General features: G+C 44.1%; 1 protein-coding gene across 1 annotated transcript; it reads left to right on the plus strand.

The window, feature by feature from the left end:
• On the plus strand, positions 1–23,344 carry FDX1 (ferredoxin 1). Its single transcript, XM_040976910.1, has 4 exons — positions 1–339; positions 4,457–4,581; positions 17,122–17,251; positions 23,201–23,344. The coding sequence occupies exons 1-4, from the start codon at positions 128–130 to the stop codon at positions 23,313–23,315; spliced, it is 582 nt and encodes a 193-aa protein (XP_040832844.1). The 5' UTR covers positions 1–127; the 3' UTR covers positions 23,316–23,344.
• Positions 23,345–24,027: the final 683 nt, after the last annotated feature.

Genomic DNA, 24,027 nt, shown 5'->3' on the forward strand with positions numbered 1-24,027 from the left:
CAGTCCTCGGTGTACCGCTCGGAGCACCGCGTCGCCGGCCGCTCCCGACCCTCCCTCGGCAGCCGTCCGTCGGCGTTCGCGAACCTTCTCGCGGCCGCCGCATCCGGTAGTTACCCGGCCGCGGGCTATGGCCACCGCGGGGTGCGCTCGGCTCCTGCGCGCCGTCTCGGCGCCCCTCGGCGGCCCGGCCCGCCGCTGGCTGCTGCTGGCCGGATCTCGCACGGGAGCCGGCGGCCGGCCGGGGAGCTGGAGGCCGGGGGCCAGCGCCGAGCCGGGCCTGGGCGGCCGGGGCGCGGGAGCGAGGCGGCTCCTCAGCCAGTCGGCGCCGGCGCGGAGCAGGTGAGGCGCGGGTGCCGCGGCGCGTGCGCGGGAGGCTGACGGGGCCCCGGGGCCGGCGGCTGCGGCCGCCCTGGGTGGGCCGTCCCCGGAGCGCCGAGCGCCCGCCTCTCGCTCCGCCTTCCGCGGGCTCTCAGCGGCCGAGCAGGGCCTTCGGGGGCCCCGTTTGTTGACTGCCCGGAGTTGCCTCCCAAAGCCTCGCGTGTCGAGTCGGAGCCTGGAACCCCGGGCCCCGCGTTCCCAGCTTCCCCTCCGGAAGCCGGCGCTTTGCTGCCGCGGGCTCTTGGTGTCCCCTGCCCCGAGCTAACCCTTGCTCTGCCTGCGACACGCAGTGACCTTCAAGAGATGCTCCGTGTTGAAGGCGGGGCCTGACACTCGTGCCAGCCGTTCGTTTCCGGGATATTCTGTGCCCGGTTGTTGTCCACGGGGTGTCCATGTAGCGTGCGAAGAGTAGTGGCAAAGCAGTGTTGTCTTACCTCTTGTTAACAAATCCTGCAAAAACAAATCCTGGTTTCCATTATTTGTCAGCGGAGGATTACAATAGTATAATCTTCATAAGGATTTTTTTTTTCCCCAGGAAAATAAATAATACAGGTGATACAGGGTGTCAGATGGTGAGGGCCCCAAAGCGCGTGTCAGCGGCAGCAACAGCTGAGGCTCCCTGTCCCAAGCAAGGGGCTTGTGTTCAATATTGAAAGAGGTGTGAGGACAAGTTCCCAGCGTGTGGTGAACTTATATTTTCCTGTGCATAGATGTGGACATCTATTATTGTTCTCAGTGAGCTGTGCTCTCACCTGCCATGGATGAGGAGAGATACAGATTGCTGACTTGTTTCAGAGTAGCCCCCTGCAGGAGGTTTGTCATGCAAATCTTTGAACCACGCTTTGACCCCGGATTAGGGTAGCTGGAAGCTAGAGCAGCAGGGCCAGCCTGTGGGGTGGGGGGAGCTGCTTTTCTGTAACGGTTCCAGGAAGCCAGCCTAGAACACACTCATCTTTTGTCTCTTAGTCCTGTTAGGTAGTGGTACTCAGTGGATTTTTCCTTGCCTTATTTCTGAGGGAGATCATGGAGAAGGCAGGCTGGCTTTCTCTGTCCCTGTTTTCTCTGCACGTCCTTGCCTTTTTATCTCTGGTCCTTGTTTTCTACACTGGATGCATTCTTGAAAACTTATGTGTAACGTCAGGATGTCTGTGGAACGTGTTTGTGTTCCTAGCGTGGATGGGAACGTGGGTGCTTTTGTAGAGGGGCTGTAGGTCCCCCGGTGCTGCTGCTCGGATTTGAATAGGTCAGATTGTTTCAAAGGGCAGCACATCTGTAACATTTCTGCTCATTGGCAGGGCGGCCAGTGATGACCTCGTTCTGTGTGTTAAGACCTTCATGCTACCTCTAGGTTTTATAGTTGTTATCAACAATTTGTACTGTCCCAGCACAGTAGCTACTGGTAACATACAGCTGTTGAAGCTTAAGATAAGTATAGTTTAAAAAAAAAAAAGGAAGACTGAGTTTCCAAGTTACAGTAGCCACATTTCAGGTACTCATAGCTGCGTGAGTCTAGGTGAGCTGTGGTATTGGATATTGCAAGTAGAGAATAGCTCCCTTATTATACAGTGAATAATGGACTCGTGCTGCAAGCTGTGGTTCTGAATTTGAAATCTCAACATTTAAACAGCATTTAGATTGAAAAAATACAGGGCACCAGTTTTGTAGGCAGTGGTTTTGCCCTCTATGCCCCAAATGCGAGCTCCCTCTTTTAATTCTTTACATTAAAATTAATTTGGCCTTTAATTTACAGCTTGGAGAAGTCCCTGTTTAGCTCCAAGTTAGCCCTAAGTGGCTCCCCATGATTGTCTGACGAGAGTATGCTAGCGCCCGGCCTGGCATCTGTGTTTTTTGGGATTCTGGGATTCTGTACTCTTTCAACTGTGAAATTACCTTTCCCTTTGCTTCCTCTCCTGTCCCTTAGTACATGTGGTTAACTCTGTGCAGTTCATTAAAATAAGGCTGTATGCCTTTAATATATGGCAGCATGTCAGGCTTCTGGGGAAAAGGGCTTTGAGTTTAAACAAAGGTATTAGGCAATGTTTGTTGAATTTTATGTATCAGTTCTTCTGTGTCCATTGTCAAAAGATAGATGCTGTCTTGGTTTTTTGCCAAAGAAGAGGCTAACATGAAAGAAGTTTCCTATTTCTTTGTGTAGGCTTAGCCCTAGTGTGCTCCAGAACAGTCCTGATGGCTCACGCCTTCAGCAGTGTGTGCAAGCTACAGACCCCTTTCTGTTGTGTTCCCTGCAGCTTTAGCTACCAGGGACTTGGTGAACTCAAAACTCTAGACTTACCTGGTGGTTGGTGGTTGGACTATGGTTCAATCTGGTTTGGGGACATTCTTAGTGTTTCTATTAAATCAAACACGTATAAACTTAAACTTATTCCCCTCTTCCCCAAAACTTCTTGTCCTCTTCCCCTAACCCTAGCCTGAACTTACCAAGCTTAAGTGTCAACATTATTTATTTTCTTTTCCTCCATTTACCTTGTGTAAGTATTTCCCCGTACTGTTGCTTCTGCCTCCCGAGTATGTCTTAAGTCTGTGTCTTGTAGACATGGCTGGCCAGGATCTATCATCTGGTGTTTCCCCTAGTGCATATGAGTTGGAAGTGGAGCTTGATTGCAGTTATCACAAAGGGTGTGTTGGAGCTGATGCAAGGCAATAGCAGGCTAATCCGCTGCCTCCAAGTGCTGGCATCCTATATAGGCACCGGTTTTCGTTTTGGCTGCTCTACTCCTAATCCAGCTGTTTGCTTTTGGCCTTGGAGGGCAGTGGAGGATGGCCATGGTCCTTAGGCCCCTGCACCCATGTTGGAGGCCGGGAAGAATCTCGTGTCTGCCACCTTCAGGTCGGCTGAGCTCTGCAGCCATCTAGGTAGTGAGCCAGTGATTGCAAGATCTCTGTCTTTTTCTATAAAAATATGCCTTTCAAATAAAAATAAATAAGCCTTTAAAACCAACCAACCAACCAACCAACCAGCCAAGTGGTGTCTTAACTGCTGTTGGAAATGCTCATTCCAGGATTTGCTTCCTTTTTTTATCCCCCAATGATTGATTTATTTGAAAGGCAGAATTATAGAGAGTAAGTGAGGGAGAGATAGGGATAGAAGGAAAGAAACAGAGAGAGAGAGATTGATCTGAAATCTGTTGGTTCACTCTCTAAAAGGCTGCAACAGCTGGGTCTCGGTTAGGCAGTGCCAGGCAAAGTCGGGAACATGGAACTCGCATAGGTGGCAAGGGCCCAGACACACCTCTTCTGCTGTGTTCCCAGGGACTTTAGCAGGGAGCGGCATCAGAAGTGAGGTAGCTGGGACTTGAACTCGCAGTTGTATGGGTTGCTCGCATTATAAGTGGCAATTTAGCCCATGTGCCACAATACTGGTCCCAAAATTTGCTTTCTTTTTCTTTCCTTTCTTCTTTTCCCTTTGTCTTCTTTTTCTAAAGATGTATTTATTTTTCTTGGAAAGGCAGACATACAGAGACGGGGAGAGAGAGAAAGATTTTGTGACTGTCTGCTGGCTCATTCCCCAAGTGGCTCAATGGCTGGAGCTGAGCCAGTCCGAAGCCAGGAGTCTGAAACCTCTTCCTGGTGTCCCAGGCAGGTGCAAGGTCCCAAGGCCTTGGGCCGTTCTCAGCTGCTTTCCCAGGCCACAGGCAGGGAGCTGGATGGGAAGTGGAGCTGCCGGGATTAGAACTGGTGTCCACATGGGATCCCAGCCACCACCGTGCTGGGCCCGAGACATTGTTTTTCAGAGGGCTTTCTGAGAGTGAAGTAGACTTAAGGAGCAATGATAATTACAGGATTTGTTTCATGTACCTGTAGCTGCTGGGGTGGTCCCCACTGCACTGTCAGGTGGGCTTTCCAGGTGATAGTTAGCATTTACTTTAAGGTGATAGACGTTACCACCTAGCTGGTATGCAGATTGACATGGCTTTCGTTTGCGGGATCTTCTTCCAAAGCAAGCCGTGGTAAGAAAAGAATTGTAAAAGCATGCTCATGTATATTCCTGCAGGTAAAAATTACTTTAAGTCACGTTTCAAAATCACTGAAAGTACTAAAGGATTGTTTCCTCTTGCAGCTCAGAAGATAAAGTAACAGTTAACTTTATAAACCGTGATGGTGAAACACTAACAGCCAAAGGCAAAGTTGGCGACTCTCTGCTAGATGTTGTCATTGAAAATAATCTAGATATTGATGGTTTTGGTGAGTATGGAACATTGTTTGAAATTCCTGTGAAACTGCTGAATAGTTTTCAGATACTAAAATTCAGAATGTTTTAATGTCAAAATCTTCCTTAACAGAATAATAGAATGACCCTGTTTTCCTAGCTATATTGACTTTCTTTTCATTACTTAATTTGAGAAAAATAGTGTGCATGTTGTCAACTGCAGGTTCAGTCTCCAGATGCCCACAGTGGTCAGTTGGCCCACTGCAGCCTGCTGAGTGTGTGGCGGGAGGCCAGCTGCTTGAGCCGTCACTGCTCATTCCTCAGGTGTGCCTTTGTAGGGGGCCGGAGCAGGAGCCAGGTACTCCAACTGGGCTAGGAGCACCCTGACCGGCATTAGCGGCTAGCCCATCTTCTGCTCCTTTGGACGCCTCGGAAGCCATGTGGCCAGAGATCTGTAGCTTCAGAACTTTCCTGTTTCCCTGTGTGATGCAGAACCTAGTAGGAGTGTAGCTGAAAAACACCAGGTTGGGTATACTAAATGCCTTGTTGCAGGGGGTGTTATTATATCTTGATTATTAACTCACCTGGGAAGGAATGGTAACATACCTTGACTTGAGTATTTTATCCAGAAAGTTTTCATTTTGAGGCTTCCAACCATATTTCTCAAACAAGTGCACAAAGTCTATGTCTCATCAATTAAAAAATTAATTAAAAAATTTAAATTAAAAAACTCAATTTTTTTTACAATTTCTTTTTTTGTTTTTTAATTTTATTATTGATAATATTTACATAGTTGATCAACATGGGAAGGGTCAGGGATCAGGGGAGAGTGGGTGAGACCAATGCTTACACATTTTCCTTTTTTTCTTCTTGTATGCGGGGAAGAGGAGAAACCACTGCATTATCCGGGGGATGGGAAGCTGCTACCTGATGTCATCTCAAGGTCCCCATTGTGGAGCATTTTCTGAGGGTTCTTCCTTTGTGGTTTTGATGGTTCTGATGCTACTGATATCGCCGCTGCAAAGATGAGGAAATCCTTCCCAGGTTGATTGGTTGTCATAGTCCACCTCCAAGTCTCCATTGGCCTAGGAATTTTCATTAAACTTTACTGGGGTAGTTAATTAGTTTGTTTTGTCCTCTGTCCTGAGCAAACCAGTGGGTACTATGGCCCAGCCCAGCCCTGCCCAGTATATACTCAGCCCTTATGCACCACAGGGGGAGTTGCAGCCCAGTCAAAGTGACCCCCCAATAACCTCCACTGGGCCAGCCCCCAGCTCTGGTTTGTTTTCCTACCAGCATGTGCAGTGGACTGGTCTGGTCTGCCACACCTCATTGAGACCTCGTAAACTTCACTGGGCATTGAAGCCTAACTCAGCCCAGCCAACTCCACCCTCCAGAATATATTCTGGACAGTGAGTGCCACCGCCTGTCCAGCCAGGCCTGCCCCCAGTCCTGGTTCCCATGGTCACTAGTGGGAGTTCCTGTCCATCAGAGAGGAGCCCAGAACCTCTCCACTAGACCCACTCCCCCCCGGGATATTGCACTCTCCAGGTGGTTCTGCAGCTTAGCTCAACAGGATTTACCCCTAGTCACAGCACTTGCCAGCTGATGCTGCGGCAAAACCCAACCCGCCTGCCCGTATTCTGGCTCAAGCCTGCATCAGTGGATACAATCAGATACCCCAGCATGGCTCTCCCCCAACCCTGTTCACATGCAGGCCTATAGGTGTTGTAACCCTGCCCAGCCTGGTCTGCCCCTAGTTCCAGCTTTCATGCTTGCCAGCATGAGCAGTGGCCCAGCATTGGAGTCTCCATTACCCCTCTACCAGGCTCACCCCCACCCTGCCCCGGTTTCGTGTGTGCTGGCAGGGGCTGCAGCACAGTCTGGTGTGGCCTGTCTTCACTTTGGCATTTGCTGGCAGGTGCTGTGGCCAGACCCAGCCTGTCCTGCACCCCATCCTGGTTCTAAGATCTGCCAGTGGGTATTATGAATTGGCCCAGCCTGGCATGCCCCCATACCTGAGCCACATGTAGGCTGGCAGGTGTTGTAACCTGGTCTTCTCTGGGGTGCTCCCTGCTTCGATTGTAGCGCTCACCTGCAGGGACTGCACCCTGACAAAGGAGTTCCCTAAGCTCATTTATTGGGGTCTTCTCTCAGTGGCAGATCTTGTGCACACAGGTGGGTCTTTGGCCTGGGCTGACTTAGTCCACCTCCTGTCCTGGCAGAAACAGTAACCTTGCCTAACTGGCTCATACCCAACCTGGTTCTTACTGTTGGGTGTTACAGTTCAGCCACACTTAGTCCACACCTTGGCACAGCTCTCATGTGGCCCAGTGGTAGCGGAAACCTAGCCCAGCCTGTCCTACACCCATTCTGGCTCAAATGAGCACCAGTGGATGCTGCAGTCTACTCCAGTCTGGTGTGTCCCAGACCCTGTCCATGTCCATGCCGAGGGACAATGAAGCAACATCCGGACTACCTCCCCCATTCTGGTTCTTGCTCTCACTGGTGGGAACCACAACCTAACCAGGGCATTTCCTCTTAGCTCCCCAACCAGACCTGTTCCCAGCCCCAGATCTTGTGCATGCCAGTGGTTGTTCTGACCAAGCACTGCATGCTCTGTCTTGACCTTTGCCATCACATGCTGCATCCTGGCCTGACCCGGCCTATCCCCAGTCCCAACTCTCACTGGCGAGTGTTACATCCTGGCCCTGCTCAGTCCACTCCCATCCCTGACTCATGCAAACCAGCAGGTGTGTTGGCCTAGCCTGGCATGCTCTGCATTCCAGCCTGGCTCCTGCACTTGCCAGTGAGCTAAGGTTGGCCTGGCTCTGTCTGGTCTACCCTCTTCCCAAACCTCTACACACACATGCGGACAGGTGGAGCTACCCTGCCTGGTCTGACCTGTACTCAGGCCTGAATCAGACCAGTGAATCTCACCAGTGGGAGCAACAGCCCATCAAGGGAGTTTCTCTAGTTCCCTCACCAGACCCACTCCCAGACCCAGATCTTGTCCATGTCAGTGAGTGCTAGGTCCATACTTGTCATAGGCTACCCGCTCTGTCCTGCATATCTGTGAGTGCTTTTTCTTTCATGCTATTTTTCTTTAAGAAATATCTGTGTGAGCATGTTACAGAAATTAAATGACATAGTTAATGTCTCTCTCTCTTTTTTTTCCTAAAGTTCGTTGAGTCCCAGTTGCAGCTGTAATTGGTTTTATTCAGGGTTAGATTTTTTTTTTTTTAAATATTTATTTTACTTACCTAAGCCAGAGTTACAGAGAATGGGTGAGACACAGAGAGATCTTCCATCTGCTAGTTCACTCTCCAGATGGCCACAACAGCTGGATCTAGGTCATGCTGAAGTCAGGGCCAGGAGCTGCTTCTGGTCTCCCCATGTGGGTGCAGGGACCAAAGCAGTTGGGTCATTTTCTGCCCCTTTCCCAGGGACATTAACGGGGAGCTGGAGCAGGAGTGGAGGAGCGGTGACTTGAACTGCCTGCTATGCCTGTGTGGTATACTGATTGCCACAGCATCAGCCCTGAAAAGCCTTGTGTTTGCAAGTTATTGATTACAGTGGTTAACAATGGAGTATTCCTGCCTGGGTTTGTTTTATAACTTGTCATCTTATCTGTAAAATGGGGTTACTATTACCTCATAGGGTTGCTGTAAAAATGTAATGAGTTAATTCAAGCAAGTGGTAAGTAAATTCTTAGCTATTGGTATAGGTATTTACTTAGATTCATTGTTATGGCAAATTTAGAAATACATTAAAAAAGAAAATTCTCTTTCATAATATTTCAGAAATACAGATAATTTAAAGCCAACACAATCTTTAGTCTGGTAAAAATTCTTTTGGTATCATAGAAGTTCACATGTCAGGGGCTGGCGGCAATGGCTCAACTGACTAATCCTTTGCCTGTAAGTGCTGACATACCATATGGGAGCCAGTTTGTGTCCTAGCTGCTCCATTATATATATAAAAAAATATTTTTCATGATACAGTTCCATAAGCTTAGTGATTTCCCATTCCACCCTCCCCATTGCTCCACTTCTGAGCCAACTCTCTGCTTATGGCCTAGTAAAGCAGTGGAGGATGGTGCAAAACCTTGGTACCCTGCACCTGCATGGGAGACCTGGAAGAAGCTCCTGGCTTCAGATCAGCTCAGCTCTGACTGTTGTGGCCATTTGGGGAGTGAATCAATAAATGGAAGCTCTTCATCACTGTCTCTCTTCTCTGTATACCTGATTTTCCCGAAAGAAATAAAAAATAAATCTTTTAAAAACAAGATGACAGAAATGAAATGTAGAAGTCTGAACAGTTATGATAAAAGTATTCTAGGCAGCTGTATGATGAATTCCTGAAGGCAAATGTAGGAGACCCTTGAAGTACTGCACTTAAGTGTTACTCAGATGAACACTGTGCTACTCCAGATGGGGTTGACCAATTATATTATCTCCTTACATCCTTTCTTTAGGTGGCCTCATCACTTTCATTAACCTTTAATCCTTTCTAGGTGCTGATTAACTTGTCTTTATCTTTCTAGCTCAGACCTTTCCTCTGATCTCCAGACTTAGAGATTGAATTTCCTGTTTTACGTCTCTTGGAAGTCCACAGATTTTTTTTTTAATTTGAATTTTATGATACAATTCCATAGAGTGAAATCCACAGATATTTTAAACTCCAGGTATTTAAGATAGTACCTGCTTCTCCCATTCCTCCCCATGGAGCCAGTCCTTGCTGGAGTCTTCTGTGTCGGTAATGACCACCGCCCAATGAGGACCACCACTGAAGCCTGTGGCTGGGGACTGTCTTTTCCTCCTCTTCCTGTCCCATCACCTGCCTTCCATCCAGCAGTGACTCCTGTCAGTTGTACCTCTAAGTTAGGCCTCCTGTACTTCCTCTGGCCTTGATCTTTAGTTACCGGGGTGCTGCCTGGTACCTGCATGCCAGGAGCTATGATAACCTGCTTCTGGTCTTGAGGCCAGTGGCTGGGCTGATTTGTCCTACAGAAAACACACATGGCAGTCCCTGATGGGAATCCTGCAGACTTCCCTTTGCGCGTAGGGCCATATCCACCTTGCCCCAGCTCAGAAGGCTCTACATCATCTGCCCAGCTGCCGATCTTTCCTTCCCCCAGGTCTTGCCGTTCCCTCTCTGTTTGACCTCAGTGGCCTCTCCTGGAGAGCTTGAACTCACCCCAGATTGCTGTCTTTCAGACTTCATACACAATTCACCCTCTGCTGGGATGCGTCCTGTCCTTCGTTCCCAAAGCTCCTACTTACTGCTTTTTATAAGTTTGGAGGATACTCCCTCGGCAAGGTTTTGCTGGCCTCTTGATTCAAATTCGAGTTTTTCTTGTTACCTTAAACTTATCTTCCATCACAGATCCTATTCCATTTTAAAAAATCTATTTTATTTATCTGAAAGGCAGAGTTGGAGAGGAAAGGATAAGATCTTTTATCCCCTGGTTTACAACCCAGATGGCTGCAGTGGCCAGGGCTGAGCTAGATGAAGTCAGGCGCATCTTCCAGGCTGCCATGTAAATGCAGGGGCCCAAGCACTTGGCTATCCTGTGCTGTTTTCCCAGGAACATGAAGGGGAAACTGGATTGGAAGTGGAGCAGCTGGGACTCAAGTCTGAGTCCATATAGGCTGCTGGCACTGCAGGTGGTGGCTTAACCTACTGTGTCACAATGCCAGCCCTATCCTGTTCATTTTTATTGTGGTAGAATTTGTCACAATCTACTAAGTGTATGTTTCTTTGTTTACTTTTGTGCCTGTTGACTGTGATAAAGATAAAAATCATTCTCATTTTAATTTCTCATTGTGTACGTAAGGTGAAAAAAATGAATGAAAAAATGAGAAGCAGGGACAATTATAATGTAAATTGTAAACATTTTTATTGCTAACTACAATGTTTGTCGCTAGGGGGCAGCCATAGCACATCATCTGTGATCCGGTCTGCCTGGTTTATGATTTCTTCTGTGTTAAGGAGGCTGTTCAAATTGGGAGATCTTGATAATGTTTGTATAAATCTGTAGCTCCATCATGCTTATTGACTTATTAGTATGATGTATTTCTGACTATGCTAGGTTGATCTTCAGAAAGTATATATACAAGTACTTATATTCAACTTATGTATATTATATTTGTATACATACATAAACAACGTTTTAATGCAGACTTTTGAGTAAGTGGTTAGAAGGTGGACAGTCTGGTTTGTCAGTACAGTGCATGCACACAAAACTCTATTATTATTGTGAACTTTTGAATTACATGAATGGAAATGGGGCAATGGTTTGCAAAAAAGTAATTTTTTTCCGAGAATTTTATGGGAACAATTTCTGAGAACTTGCACAAACATGTAGTATCATTATTCCTGTTTTTAAAAACTTCTCAATCAATGAGAACTTTTTTTTTTTAAGATTTATTTTTATTATTTTTTCATTGGAAAGGTGGATATACAGAGAGGAGAGACAGAGAGGAAGATCTTCCATCCGATGATTCACTCCCCAAGTGAGTGCAACGGGTCGATACTATGCCGATCCGAAGCCAGGAGCCTCTTCCTGGTCTCCCACGCGGGTGCAGGTTCCCAAAGCTTTGGGCCGTCCTCGACTGCTTTCCCAGGCCACAGGCAGGGAGCTGGAAGGGAAGCGGGGCTGCTGGGATTAGAACTGGCGCCCATATGGGATCCCGGGCGTGCAAGGCGAGGACCTTAACCACTGCGCCACCGCGCCGGGCCCAAGAACTTTTAATTCCAAACCTTGATGTTAATAACCAAACCTTATTATTTCTAGTGTAATTTAGAAATTATGCAGATTTGAAATTATGCAGAGCAACAATTTTAAGATTATTACTCAAGCAAAGTAAGAAGTGTTGTAAGAACCAAAACTGCTCTCAGGAATTCTGTAATGTCGAGCTGACAGACTGTCTGAATTGTGAATTCTGCATTTGTGATGGATGCCTACCCTCCTTGGTGACGGTCGTGAACCACGTGTCGCATGACCCATGCCGTTCTTGTCATCTCCATTGTCATTGTCCATGGGATCTTGTTGACCATGGTGCTGATACCATTAGAGTCACTTCCAGTCAAACATGAACTGGTGATGTTGAGACAAGACTCTGAAAAGGAGTGATCTTATAGCGAAAGTTAGATAGGATAGAAGTGCTTATGAAGAAAGACAAAAAGTTGTCATGATATGAATTTCTGTTGATTTATGAGAATAATTTTATTAGAATCTTGGCAGAATAAAAGGTGTAGAGTGGATATGCATTTAAATTAATGAGGAGTATTGTGTAAACAGGTGAGGATGGAGATAAAATGTCACCAGTGGCTAATATCAGTGTGACTGTCACATGTCTCTAAGGTTATCATTTCTGCTAAGAAATGAAGTATTAAATTTATTTGTTGGAGCATGTAGTTATTTTTAAGATTATTATTATTTTTTAATGTGAAAGAATCGTAGCGTGCCTGGCACGATAGCATAGCAGTTAAAGTTCTTGCCTTGAATGCACCAGGATCCCATATGGGCGCTGGTTCTAATCCCGGCAGCTCCACTTCCCATCCAGATCCCTGCCTGTGGCCTGGGAAAGCAGTTGAGGACAGCCCAAACCCTTGGGACCCTGCACCCGTGTGGGAGACCTGGAGGAAGCTCCTGGCTCCTGGTTTGGGACTGGCTCAGCCCCAGCCATTGCGCTCACTTGGATGGAGGATCTTCCTCTCTCTCTCTCCTCCTCTCAGTATATCTGCCTTTCCAGTAAAAATAATTAAATCTTAAAAAAAAAATTACACAGAGGAAGAGAGGTAGAAGATCTTCTCTGTACTGGTTCACTCCCCAAATGGCTGCAGTGCTGAAGCTGAGCACCAAGAGCTCCAGTCATGTCTCCCACCTGGGTGCAGAGGCTCAGGCACTGGAGCCGTCTGCTGCTGCCTTCCCAGGTGCATTAACAGAGCTGGATGGGAAGTGGAGCTGCCGGGATTAGAACCAGGGCCTTATGGGATGTCAGCATTCTGGTGGAGGCTTGTCTGGCTACTAAACTGAGCAAATCAAGCTATTTAACATACTATCACTTTTTGATTTTGGTAATGAGATATCTGAAACATTCTGTTATCAATGTCAATATGCATTATTCTTTTAAGAGTTTTTATTTGAAAGGCAGAGTGACAGATTGGTTTTCTGTCTCATGTGCCTGCAGCAGGTGGAGCTGGGTCTGGGCTATAGCCCAAAGCCAGGTGTTCCATCTGGATTTTCGGTTCGGGTGGCAGGAATCCACGGATATAACCTGTTGACATTTTATATCATTGAGAAAACGACTCTTAAAAAGGAAACTTCTAAAATCTTTGAAATCTTTGGGAAGACATTATTCACAAAATATGATCCCTTTATGCACATGTGTATACGTCGGCATGATATGTGTGTGCCAAGGAAGTCTGCTCACACTCATCTTACTTGTTCTCACGTTGAAAATCTCAGCCAATGTGTGAGAGACTGAGGAAGGGTAGAGAGTAAAGGGCATACATGCAAAAAGGAAGAAACAAAGCCAGCTGTTTTTAAATGGCATGCTTTTACATAGAAAAATTGTAAGAAACCCACAAAAAGCTTCTTAAGTGTTGTAAGTGAAGTCAGTGAGGTCCTAGGACTCAGGTAATACACAAAAATCAATAGAATTTTTATATTATTAACAATGAACAGTTGGAAACCAAGATTCAGAATGTGCTGAGATACAATTCACATAGCATACATCCACTTAAGGCCTTCAGTGTTTTGCTTTTAAGTGTTCAGAATTGTGTACATACTCGGTGCTGTGGTATAGTAGGCTAAGCCTCCATCTGCAAGGCCAGTTTGTGTTTTAGCTCTTCACTTCTGATCTAGCTCTCTGCTTATGGCTGGGGAAAGCCACAAGTGGTCCAAGTGGTTAAACCCCTGCACCCATGTGGGAGACCTGGAAGAAGCTCCTGGCTTTGATTCATTTGGCTCCTGCTATTGTGGCCACTGGGGAGTAAATCAGCAAATGGAAGATCTCTTACTATCTCCCTCCAAAACCCACTGTAACTCTGCCTTTCAGATAATAAGAGAAATCTATAAGATTGCGAATATACTCAATTGTAAAATATTTTCATCCCTCCAAGCAAATTCTCTAACCGTTGGCTTTCCTCAACCTTTCATTTCCCAAGTGACCCCTGAATTCCTCCTGTAGCTGCTGATTTGCCTCTTCTAGACATGTCCTAGAAATGAAATCACATAGGGGGTGGTTTTTGTGACACTTCTTTCACTTGGTAAGGTGTTTTCAAGGTTGTGTAAGTTGTACAAACTATCAGCACTTCATCCTTTTTCTGTGACCACATTCTGTCTTACTGATGTGTGGCCTCGTGTTTACTCATCACTTGGCTGTTCTGGCTGTTTCTGCCTCTCGGCTATTACCTGGGGGGTTTTGAGAAAGGTGCAGAGGCAATTAATTACTTAAGAAATGATTTACTTTTCAGTAAATAATGTTAGAGCAACTGGATATTCCTATGGGGTAAAAAAAAGTATGCTGCCCTAAACCTCATATCTAATGCAAAAATTGGCTATTTATTAAAAATAGGCACCTACAGGAAATAGATGCATCCTAAAGACATTGTTGTGAGTGAAAGAAACCAGTTTTAGAATTTTCTGTGCTATGTGAGCTATGTAAATAATTTAGAAAAGGCTGAAGGACAATGATGGGGCCAGAGCAGTGACGGTTAGGGAATCGGGGGAAGGGCGAAAGGGAACCTTTTGAATGCAGGTTATGGTAGATGTTACACACATCACTACATGTGTTAGATTTTTAGAACTTCACCCCAAAAAAGACAAATCAGATGATTATTTGGTGGTTACTTGTAATTATCAAATGAAGAAACTGATAAGTTGAGAATACAACATTAGGAAGTCAGCAGTAACTGGTGAAAACAACAGAAAAGCAGTAACAATTGTGATTTTAAAGAGACTTCTCCTAGTTTTAGGCTGCTTCTGTATCTAAAGCTTAATTGATTTTTCCCCTTCTAACCATCCTTTTCAGATACATGTTTTACTTTTTTGTAGGTTAAATATCAAACTGTAAAACTCAGATTGCCTACTTACTACAACATATTACAGAATTGAATAGTTCTCTGAATAAGTGCTATCCACGGGCTCTTGGAAATCTTTCCTACAAATTTGTTTCTGGAGTAAAACATATAGCCCAGTGTGTGCATAGTGCTTCTCTGGCTCACTGCTGCTTGGCCCTTTCACACGCTTGCAGCGGATTTCATTTTGAGTTTTATAGTTTGTTATATTTGAGTTTCTCTCTAGGCCAAAAAAAAAAAAGTGTCATCTGTTGACAACTTTTTGTGGCAGAAAAAAGTTTGAAAGGGTTGTGAAGTAAGGAGTATGAAGTCATGCATTTGTTTGCAGATGTGGGACTAGAACATGTGGAATATAGCGTGTGGAACCCCAAAGTTAATCTCTGTGTATTTATCTTTTGTCAGATGCTTAATTAGAATACTGTTTTCAGTTCTGGGCAAGGCAACTTAAGATCTGAAAATAATTGGTATGGTTTGTGAGAAGCGCAATGCTAATTATTAGCCAGTAGAAGTAAGAGTTTTGAGTGATGGAAAACAGAACTGAGGTTTCGTGGGGTGGGGGGAGGGGTGAGTATGAAGCCAGTCGAGAGTGGAACAGGAGCGGTAGCTCTCCATTTGACCAGGTGATAGGTGACTGTGTCCTGCATTCCTCAAGGGGACCGTCTTGGCGTCTGAATCTTTCTCTCCATCCCAAGATGACAGAAACTGTGTTGCAGCCCCCTTCTTCCTCCCTTGGCTTTCCCCTCTGCACTTCCATGACATCTCTTTTTTTTTTTTTAGATAATTTTTCCCTTCACTTCCCTTCTCAGTGGATTATCTCCTTGGCCTTCTCTGCTTCTAATGCCCGTATCCTTTTCTTTCCTGTTGACCCCCTTCCCCTTGGTGATATCTTACAACTTTTGCTTCTGTCTTGTTCACCTCAACTGTGTCCTTCATACACTGATTATTGAGGTTTATTCAAAACAAAAGTTGCCACTTTCCAGCTTAAATCCTTTTATCAGCTTCTAGTATGTATAGCAGATATTGACATCCACCAGAGCTGCAGGAGCTGGATCCAGAGGAGAGATGAGTGATAGGTGTGTGTAACCACGTGGCTAATGACTCCTTTGTGACAACTCGCTGTGAAAGACTGGACCCTGAGCATGTGTGTAGCCTTCATACCAATATGTTCTGGATGTCATATTTTTAAAGAGATTTGTTAATTTTCATTTGAAAGGCAGATTTTTACAGAGCAGAGAGAGAGGAGAGACAGAAAGATCTTCCATCTGCTGGTTAACTCCCCAAATGGCTGCATTAGCTGGAGCTGAGCTGCTCAGAAGTTGGGATCCAAAAACTTCAGGTCTCCCACGAAGGTGCAGGGTCCCAAGGACTTGGGCCATCCTCAGCTGCTTTCTAGGCCATAGTCAGAGAACTGGATCGGAAGTGGAGCAGCCGGGACATGGCCTGGCTCCCATATGGGATGCCAGCACTACAGGGCAGAGGATTAGCCTGTGCCATAGTGCCAGCCTGTAGATGTCATATTTTAAGAAAAGCCTAGCCAGATCAAGGGCAATGAATTGAAGCTTTTTTATGTACGAACAATCTAAAAGCTTCTGGGCATGCTCAGGCTGGAAAAAGAATCGTTTCAGGTGCACAAGAAAATTGTACTGTGTAGATTCTACTCTGGTGGGTAAGAGTGGACCAGTAAGTGAGAGTTGCAAAGTGAGTGACAGATTTCAGCTCTGTGATTGGCAACAATGGCTGACTTACTACAGCAACTGCTTTTCTGTCATGAGATGTTTTAAGCAGACAGTGGGTAGCCCTGGGAGAGGGAGGTTGTAGAAGAGTGGGTGGGATGCTTCGGTGGGATGAATTTTTTAGTTATCTTTTTTTCATGGTGCTCAGTACATAGTATGTGCTCAGTAAATAATGAGTTAATATTGGAAGAATTGAAAAACTATTCTTCCCTCATGTAAAACCACACACAGCTAATTTTAAAATGGTTTGTTTGGTTCTGTCCTGAATGTAAGGGGTAACTAAAAGGAAAGGATATTTAACTTGAGACAAGTGTAAGTTTGGTTGTGTTCTAGTTCTCCCCTACGACACAAGTTTCCATAAACTGTATTGTGCTCCCCAGGAAAAGGAAAAAGGAAAAGGTGTATAGTTTGCATAGTTTTGATGCAAAATATTGCCATGTAAGTGTTCAGATGCATAGTTCTGTATGTGCATATATCTCCGCTTATTAACTGATTAACTTTTTGATATTGGGCCTACATATTTTTATGTTTGCTTTCACAAGGTCTAGCCCAGAATCTTTGTGAAATGAGTGCTTTCAAACTCTGTGGGTGGTTTTGAGAGTAGAATAATTGTTCTTAATTTTCATTGTTAGTGAGAGAGAGAGTCCTTTTGTTCTTGTGTTCTGAAATGTCAGAAGGTGTAACTTGAATGAGCTCAGTGTGAACAGTGTTTCCTATAGAGGGGAGCGTGCTCACCAGGTGCTGCTTTTGCAGGTGCGTGTGAGGGAACCCTGGCCTGCTCCACGTGTCACCTCATTTTTGAAGAACACATATATGACAAGTTACAGCCGGTCACTGATGAGGAGAATGACATGCTTGACCTGGCGTATGGACTGACAGACAGGTAAAAGTTGAGCATTGCCTCAGTTGTACTAGCAGCATGGGAGGGTACCTTTTATTACAGTGTGTCGATTTCAAGTTAGCTGCAGGCTTTAGGTGGCAAACATGTGGCGTTTCTCTTTGTTTTTGCTTTCGCACAATTTAGTCCTTATGAAATTTTCTTTTTTACAGAAGTAAAACAAAATTAATTGGAAGTATTATAACTGGAAGTTTTAGATTCTAAAACTTCTTTAGTTTATTTTTACTCTGAGAATTAAAATTTATTATAATTTAATGGATGGAAGTAAGTTTAGTGCTCTTTACAATATTCCTGAAGGATGGATTTGATAATTATAGTTCAAAGTTTTCCTTTTTGAGAGAATAGAATTTTTAAAGAAACTTAATATAGAACAGTAATTATGTTAAAATCAAGAAGGCTTTTTAAAAGTATATTAAAATTAGTCTATTGTTTTTAACTAATAGGTAGAGTTACTCTTAAGTGGTTAAGATTTTACAATAGAAAGTGGCATCTGACATCTCATTGGAGGAGATGATATTCTGCCAGCTCTACTTTCAGACCAAGGATGGTGTCCCAGTGAAACTGTTGAATTTATCTGGACAATAAGATGCTGGACTCTCCGCATGGTCCATGCCCACAATGAAGGAATCATGACTGGATATGATCTGTACTACTGTAACAATATGGAGGAATTCAGTATGTGGGGAGGATTTGGGGAGGGGCTGGGGGAATCCCAGAGCCTATGAAACTATGTCTTAAAATGGTATAAAAAAAAAAAAGGAAATGACATCAAGTGATACCACAGTGCTTTTCAAATTATCTAGACTTTGGTTGGAGTCAAGAAATTTAGCTAACTGGCTTACTGTCTCAAAGAGGAAAGCTAATGAGGGTATGTTATTTAATTAAGGTTATGTTTGTTTAGCTGAAATTTGGTGACCCTATTGAAAAAGAATTTCTTAAAAGCTAAAAGTAGCCATAGGAGTAGCCTTATTCATTTCATGTGTATTATGTAACTACAGTTGTTAGCCACTTTGTCATGTTATCCTCACAGAAATGTTCACGTCATTTGCGTTTATTTACTGATGAAGAATTGTATTTTATGCTTCTCTCTCGGTGGAAGTGAGGCTGGGACCCTGGAAGAGACGCTGGGAAAGACAGTAGACTGTGGCTGTCATTCACTTGTCCCTCCCTTACACCTTCTGTTCGCTCCTCAGTTTCCCCCCAAAGAATAATTCTAGCAAGGGCATTTGGTGATTATTAGTTTGGTTTTGAGAATCTGATTTCTAAATGAGAGTGTGCCCATTCAATGTGATAAAATCTGTAGGTGTATTTACATCCTAACAAAAAAGAAAAAGAAAAGAGGCAGAGCTCCAGATAGAAGAGAAACAGAATCTAAAAGGATGCAAAGGTCCGAAATAAATGTAAAGTAGCCAAGAATATCCCTAAGAAAATTTTCCATTTTTAGAAGGACCTGGAATTTTCCTAGAGAGAGTTGGTAACAAGGGAATAAAATGTGTTTTGTGTAGCACTACAAACACTGGGACGTATTTGGAATGGAATTTTGCTCAAAACAATTACTCACATGTAAATTCCCATTTTTAAGGTACCATATAGTTCCAAAACAAATAAATAGGAAAATTTGGCCATTTAGTTTTTATGGTTATTTTAAAATTAAGTGCTGTTTAGATGTCTTTCAGTTTTAAGTTAAAACACTGTTGCTTCAGTGTTTATCAGCTGTACTTCACCTTGGCCGGATGGGCTGAAAGTGTGTGCTCTCGTATGTCTGTTTCCATACAGGTTACCTCCCTGTTCTGTTGGAGCCGGGCTGGTGTCTCTTTTCTTTTTCTTTTCTCATTTCTGTCTTCCCTTTTCCACTTCCATCTCTGCCTTTTATGCTATTATCCTCTTTCCCATCCATGCATCCAACCTTTGTTTTATTTGAAGGACTGAATTTCAGAGAGAGAAGATAGAGAGATAGGCAGATAGAGGCATATCTTTCATCTGTTGCTTTACTTTCCAGATGGCTGTGTTAGCCAGACAGACTTAGGTCAGGCCGCAGCCAGGAGCCTGGAACTCCATCCCAGGTCTCACATGGGGTGTAGGGGCCTGAGCACTTGGCCATCCTCCATTGCTCTCCCAGGCACATTAGCAGGGAGGTGAATTGGAAATGGAGCAGCTGAGACTTGAACTGGCACCCATATGGGATATCAGCGTTATAGATGGTAACTTAACCCACTGTGCCATAACACTGGCTCCCATGGCTTTTTTTTTTTTAAAGGCAGATTTTACAGAGGAAGAAGAAGAGATACAGAAAGTCTTCCCAAATAGCCACAATGACCAGAGCTGAGCTGTTCTGAAGCCAAGGGCGAGGAGCCAGGAACTTCATCTGCATCTCCCATGTGGGTGCAGGGTCTCAAGACCTTGGGCTATCTTCTGCTTTCCCAGGCCACAAACAGGAAGAGCTGGATTAGAAGTGAACCAGGGCCCGGCTCAGTAGCCTAGTGGCTAACATCCTCCCCTTTGAAGGCGCCAGGATCCCATATGGGTGCTGGTTCTAATCCTGGCCGCCCTGCTTCCCATCCAGCTCCCTGCTTGTGTCCTGGGAAAGCAGTCAAGGACAGCCCAGGGCTTTGGGAACCTGCACCCACATGGGAGACCTGGAGGAGGCTCCGGGTTTCTGACTTCAGATCAGCTCAGCTTTGGCTGTTGCGTTACTTGAGGGGTGACTCATCGGATGGAAAATCTTTCTGTCTCTCCACTCTGTGTATCTGCCTTTCCAATAAAAACAAATCTTAAAAAAAAAAAAAAGTGAAGCAGCTGGAACATGAACTGGCATCCAAAATGGAAGGGTGCCAGTGTTACAGCACAGAGGATTAGCTACTGTGCTAGTCCCAGGACCCCGTATCTTATTTCATCATTGCATCTCAAGTGTCAGATCCACAATAAGAGATCAACAACTATTGTGGAACTAATAGTTGATGGGAGGGATATTTAAGAATTTTCACAAAGTCTTTTAGAAAGATTTATTCGTTTGTAAGGTAGAGTTTTGGAGAGGCAATGAAAGGTCTCTCATCCTCTGGTTCTCTCCCCAAGTAGCTGCAACAGCTGGAGCTAGGCCATTCCAAAACTAGGGGCCAGTGGTTTCTTCCTGGTCATTCATGTGGCTGCAAGGGCCCACACAGTTGGATTATCCTCTGCTGCTTTCCCAGGCCACAAGCAGGGAGCTGGACTGGAAGTGGAGCAGCTGGGACTGAAACCAGTACACAAATGGGATGCTGGTATTGCAGGTATCAGTTTTAAGCACTATGCCACAATGCTGGCCCCGAAGTTCAAGAATTATCTCTGAATCTACTTTTGATTGTTCTTTCTTGCCTGTCAGCTGTTCCCATGAACAGTTTGCACAGAGCCTCCAGTTTGTACTAGAAGATGGTGTTACTAGTACCTTGCACTTAGGGAGGGCTGTGTGAAATGAATGAATACATGGGAAGCTCTTGGAACAGTTCGGTGTTGGATATTCACTAAAACGTACAGACACACAAGGAAAATTGTTTCTAATCTTCAGGATTGGATAGTATTATAACCATCTTATAGGTGGGAAATTAGGTTTCATCGTATGTTTGCTGACAGCACATTTCAGAGGCTGACTTGAATTTAGCTTTCCATTGGGCTCCAAGCCCTTGGTGTTTTACAATTTCAAGCTGTTGCTCTGATTCGAAAACTGAATCTTAGAAGGAAAGTAAATATCCTTTGTGTTTTCCTCTTTCCATGTATTGTGGTAGATGACAAGAGGGACTGATTTGCACAAATGTCAGAATGTTGTGGGAAATGAAGGAAGCCTTGCCTCCTGTCTCCTCCAGAGGTGTAAGGCATTGTCTGTTTTGGCTGAATAGTGGAGTCCAAAAGCATGAAGGAGATAGAGGAAGGAAACAGCTAGCCCTGCACTGCTTCCTCTCGTGGGAGGAGAGAGAGGGCTGCCACCTTTCCTTGTTCCTGTGACACACTTTGTGTTTTTCTGTCGCTACTCTTGCTGCATTTACCTGGTTTCACTGGTGACTGTTTCTTCTTACTAAATTAACAGTTCCTCGAAGAGTAATACTATCTTATTTCTCTTTATGATGTTAAGAGCAAGTTTTCTCTAGGACTAATGAATTTGTCCAAGCTGGTTTGCTGCATTTTCTCTTGCAGACAGAGCTTAATACATAATTGAGTATCTTCAAGTCTGTTTGTAATTCTACAAGGAAGACGTATTGGTGGAAGACAGTGTTGTTTTTTCCTATCAGCAGTCAGTATTTCCTATGGTTGGTCATACACCTTTACTCCAAACTCTCCCTGACCTCTCACTGTTCAGTTACCACCCCTTGACTGGCACTCAGAGCTCCTTGTGTCCCTGACCACCTTTCAAGCCCCGTCATCCTCTCTGTGCTGTACAGCAGTCAGGTTACAATACCCGTGTTGCCTGATAAGTGCCTTCAACTTCCTTGCATAAATGCTCTGTCCATTTGTTTATTTATGTACTGACTTAAATGTTAACCCATCCTGCAGAGCTCCTTCTAGCACCATCTCCTCTGGTCAGAAGTATTACTTCCTCTTGACTTTCACAGTTGGTTTGTTTTCAGTCTCCTAGCTTTGTCAGTCTCAAAAGGTAGTTATCCATGTGCTTTCTTATTTGCATATTCATGTTCCCTTTCTTTATTTGAAAATTAGCTAATCCTCCTAGCAGTCCTGTGAGGACCCTTTTTGTTATCCATCTTGAAAATTAGTTTAGGAAATGAAGAGGAAGTTATCTGTAAGCAAGTTGTAGTAAGTGCTGGGTACTGGACCACTTGCGTGGTTCTAACTGCTGTGCTATCTCTTCTGTGTTAAATGTAGACTGCTGAGTTGAGTTGCTCACTGGAATTTGGTACTGTACTTCTGGGTAATTGAGGAATGTTTTGTGGACACACTGACAAAACCAAGACCTGCTTTTCACATTTCATTAAATCAAGGATAATTTAACTAAAAAACTAACATTTATTTTTATGTGTTAACTAAGAAAAGCACTGCTAATTAATACATGTCACAGTGTCACCTTATTGCTTAATATTTGTGCATATTGAAAGTCATTTAGATGTATTTATAGTTTTTAAATAACAGCTGTTTAAAACAGAAAGTACAAATAAAATAAAATTAGTGGTAGTTCTGTAAGAAAAAAGGAAATGGAATTATGGTCATTGTTCCAATGACAAAAATTAGGTTTGCTAATTTCTGGTTTATACTCTGCTGTGTTTCTGTGTTGCTGTTTGTTTTGCAATCTGTGAACTTACTTGGAAAGGCTTTAACATTCACAGGCGATCTAACATAGTTTCTAGAACCGAGTTGAAGCGACACCTGTGTGAGTTCTGTAGCTGAATTTACAGCTTTAGTGTTCCCCCCGGGGTAGCAGTGACTGTGGGCTGCCATTGATACTCGGATTGTTTTAGCTTCAAAGAGGTTAAAAGAGTGGGAAAAATACTCTTACCATTTCTGACCTATCTCTAGGTGTTTATTCCAAATTTCTTGTTTTTTAGGCCTTTATAATAGTGTAGCTTCTTTTTATAGTCTGTATAGTTGTAGTTATCTGAAAATTGGCTAGTTATTGTCTTGGTCTTACTCCTGGCCTCTTTTCTGCACTGAGTTATACCCTTTGATGATTTCAGTGCTTGCCAGCTCTTTTACCCAGTGGGAACATAGTGAATAGCAGTAGTTTTGGTCGTCAGTGGTAGAAACTGAAGGCTAATGTGAAACTTCAGCACTGTAGGTTTCTTTGTTTTTCATGTTGACTTTCTGTAACCTCTGGTTGACAGGATTGATCATATCTGTTTAGACAAGGAAACGAAAAGTATTAATAAACTGTTTAACTGCTTTGGAATAGGAACTTGTAACAATGTGAATAGTATATGCTTACTACTAAACTATACTTTTTCCCTTTTTGCGCAGATCACGGTTGGGCTGCCAAATCTGTTTGACAAAGTCTATGGACAATATGACTGTTCGAGTACCTGATGCAGTGTCCGATGTCAGACAGTCCCTTGATATGGGCAAGAACTCCTAAGCTGGAATAAAGAGATACATTTTACACAATTTTACCTGTTTTTATAATTACTGTTTCTTAATATAACAATGGATGAGTGGATATATTAATCTGACTAGTTTGGTGCTTAATTTGCCTTATGACTTTCATAGTTCTGAAAATAAGCAGTTTTTATTTTAAAGTACACAGAAATGTCGGTCAAAAGTAAGAAAATAGCCAGCAGGATAGACATGACATCTTTTACTTCTGTATGTGTAGCCACTTGAGCAGAATGTTACCATTTGATCTCTGTTTGCTTATCTGGGAGGAAGTTCGTGAAAGATGAAAGTTTGGTGTGAGTGAAGGCGGAGGTCTGTAGTGGCTTATTCGGGACCTTAGAGCTAAGGGTGGGACTAGACACCTGAATCTAGACCTTGTTACTGCACATCATATGTGCATTGAAACTAGGAAAAGTACAAATGCCTTATTTATAGCCTATAAATAAGAGTTTAAAAATTTGGATTTAATGAGCAGTACAAGTCTGAGGATAGGCCTTAGAACACTGTCAAAGTTTGATCTCCTTTCTGACTCAACTAGAGGAATCAACTAAAATTAGATGCCTTCATTGTTTTCTATTCCCAGCAGAGACGTATATCTTTGTAATCCTTTAAAAAGAAGCTGCTGTCTAACGGGGGGAGCTTGTGCACTGGGTCTCTGCGTCGTGAGGTGGAGAAGGGAGTGAGGCGCCCGCTGT

Source organism: Ochotona curzoniae, unplaced genomic scaffold, assembly GCF_017591425.1.
Source record: "Ochotona curzoniae isolate NIBS_2020 unplaced genomic scaffold, NIBS_Ocur_1.0 contig_2723, whole genome shotgun sequence".
Lineage (NCBI taxonomy): Eukaryota > Metazoa > Chordata > Mammalia > Lagomorpha > Ochotonidae > Ochotona > Ochotona curzoniae.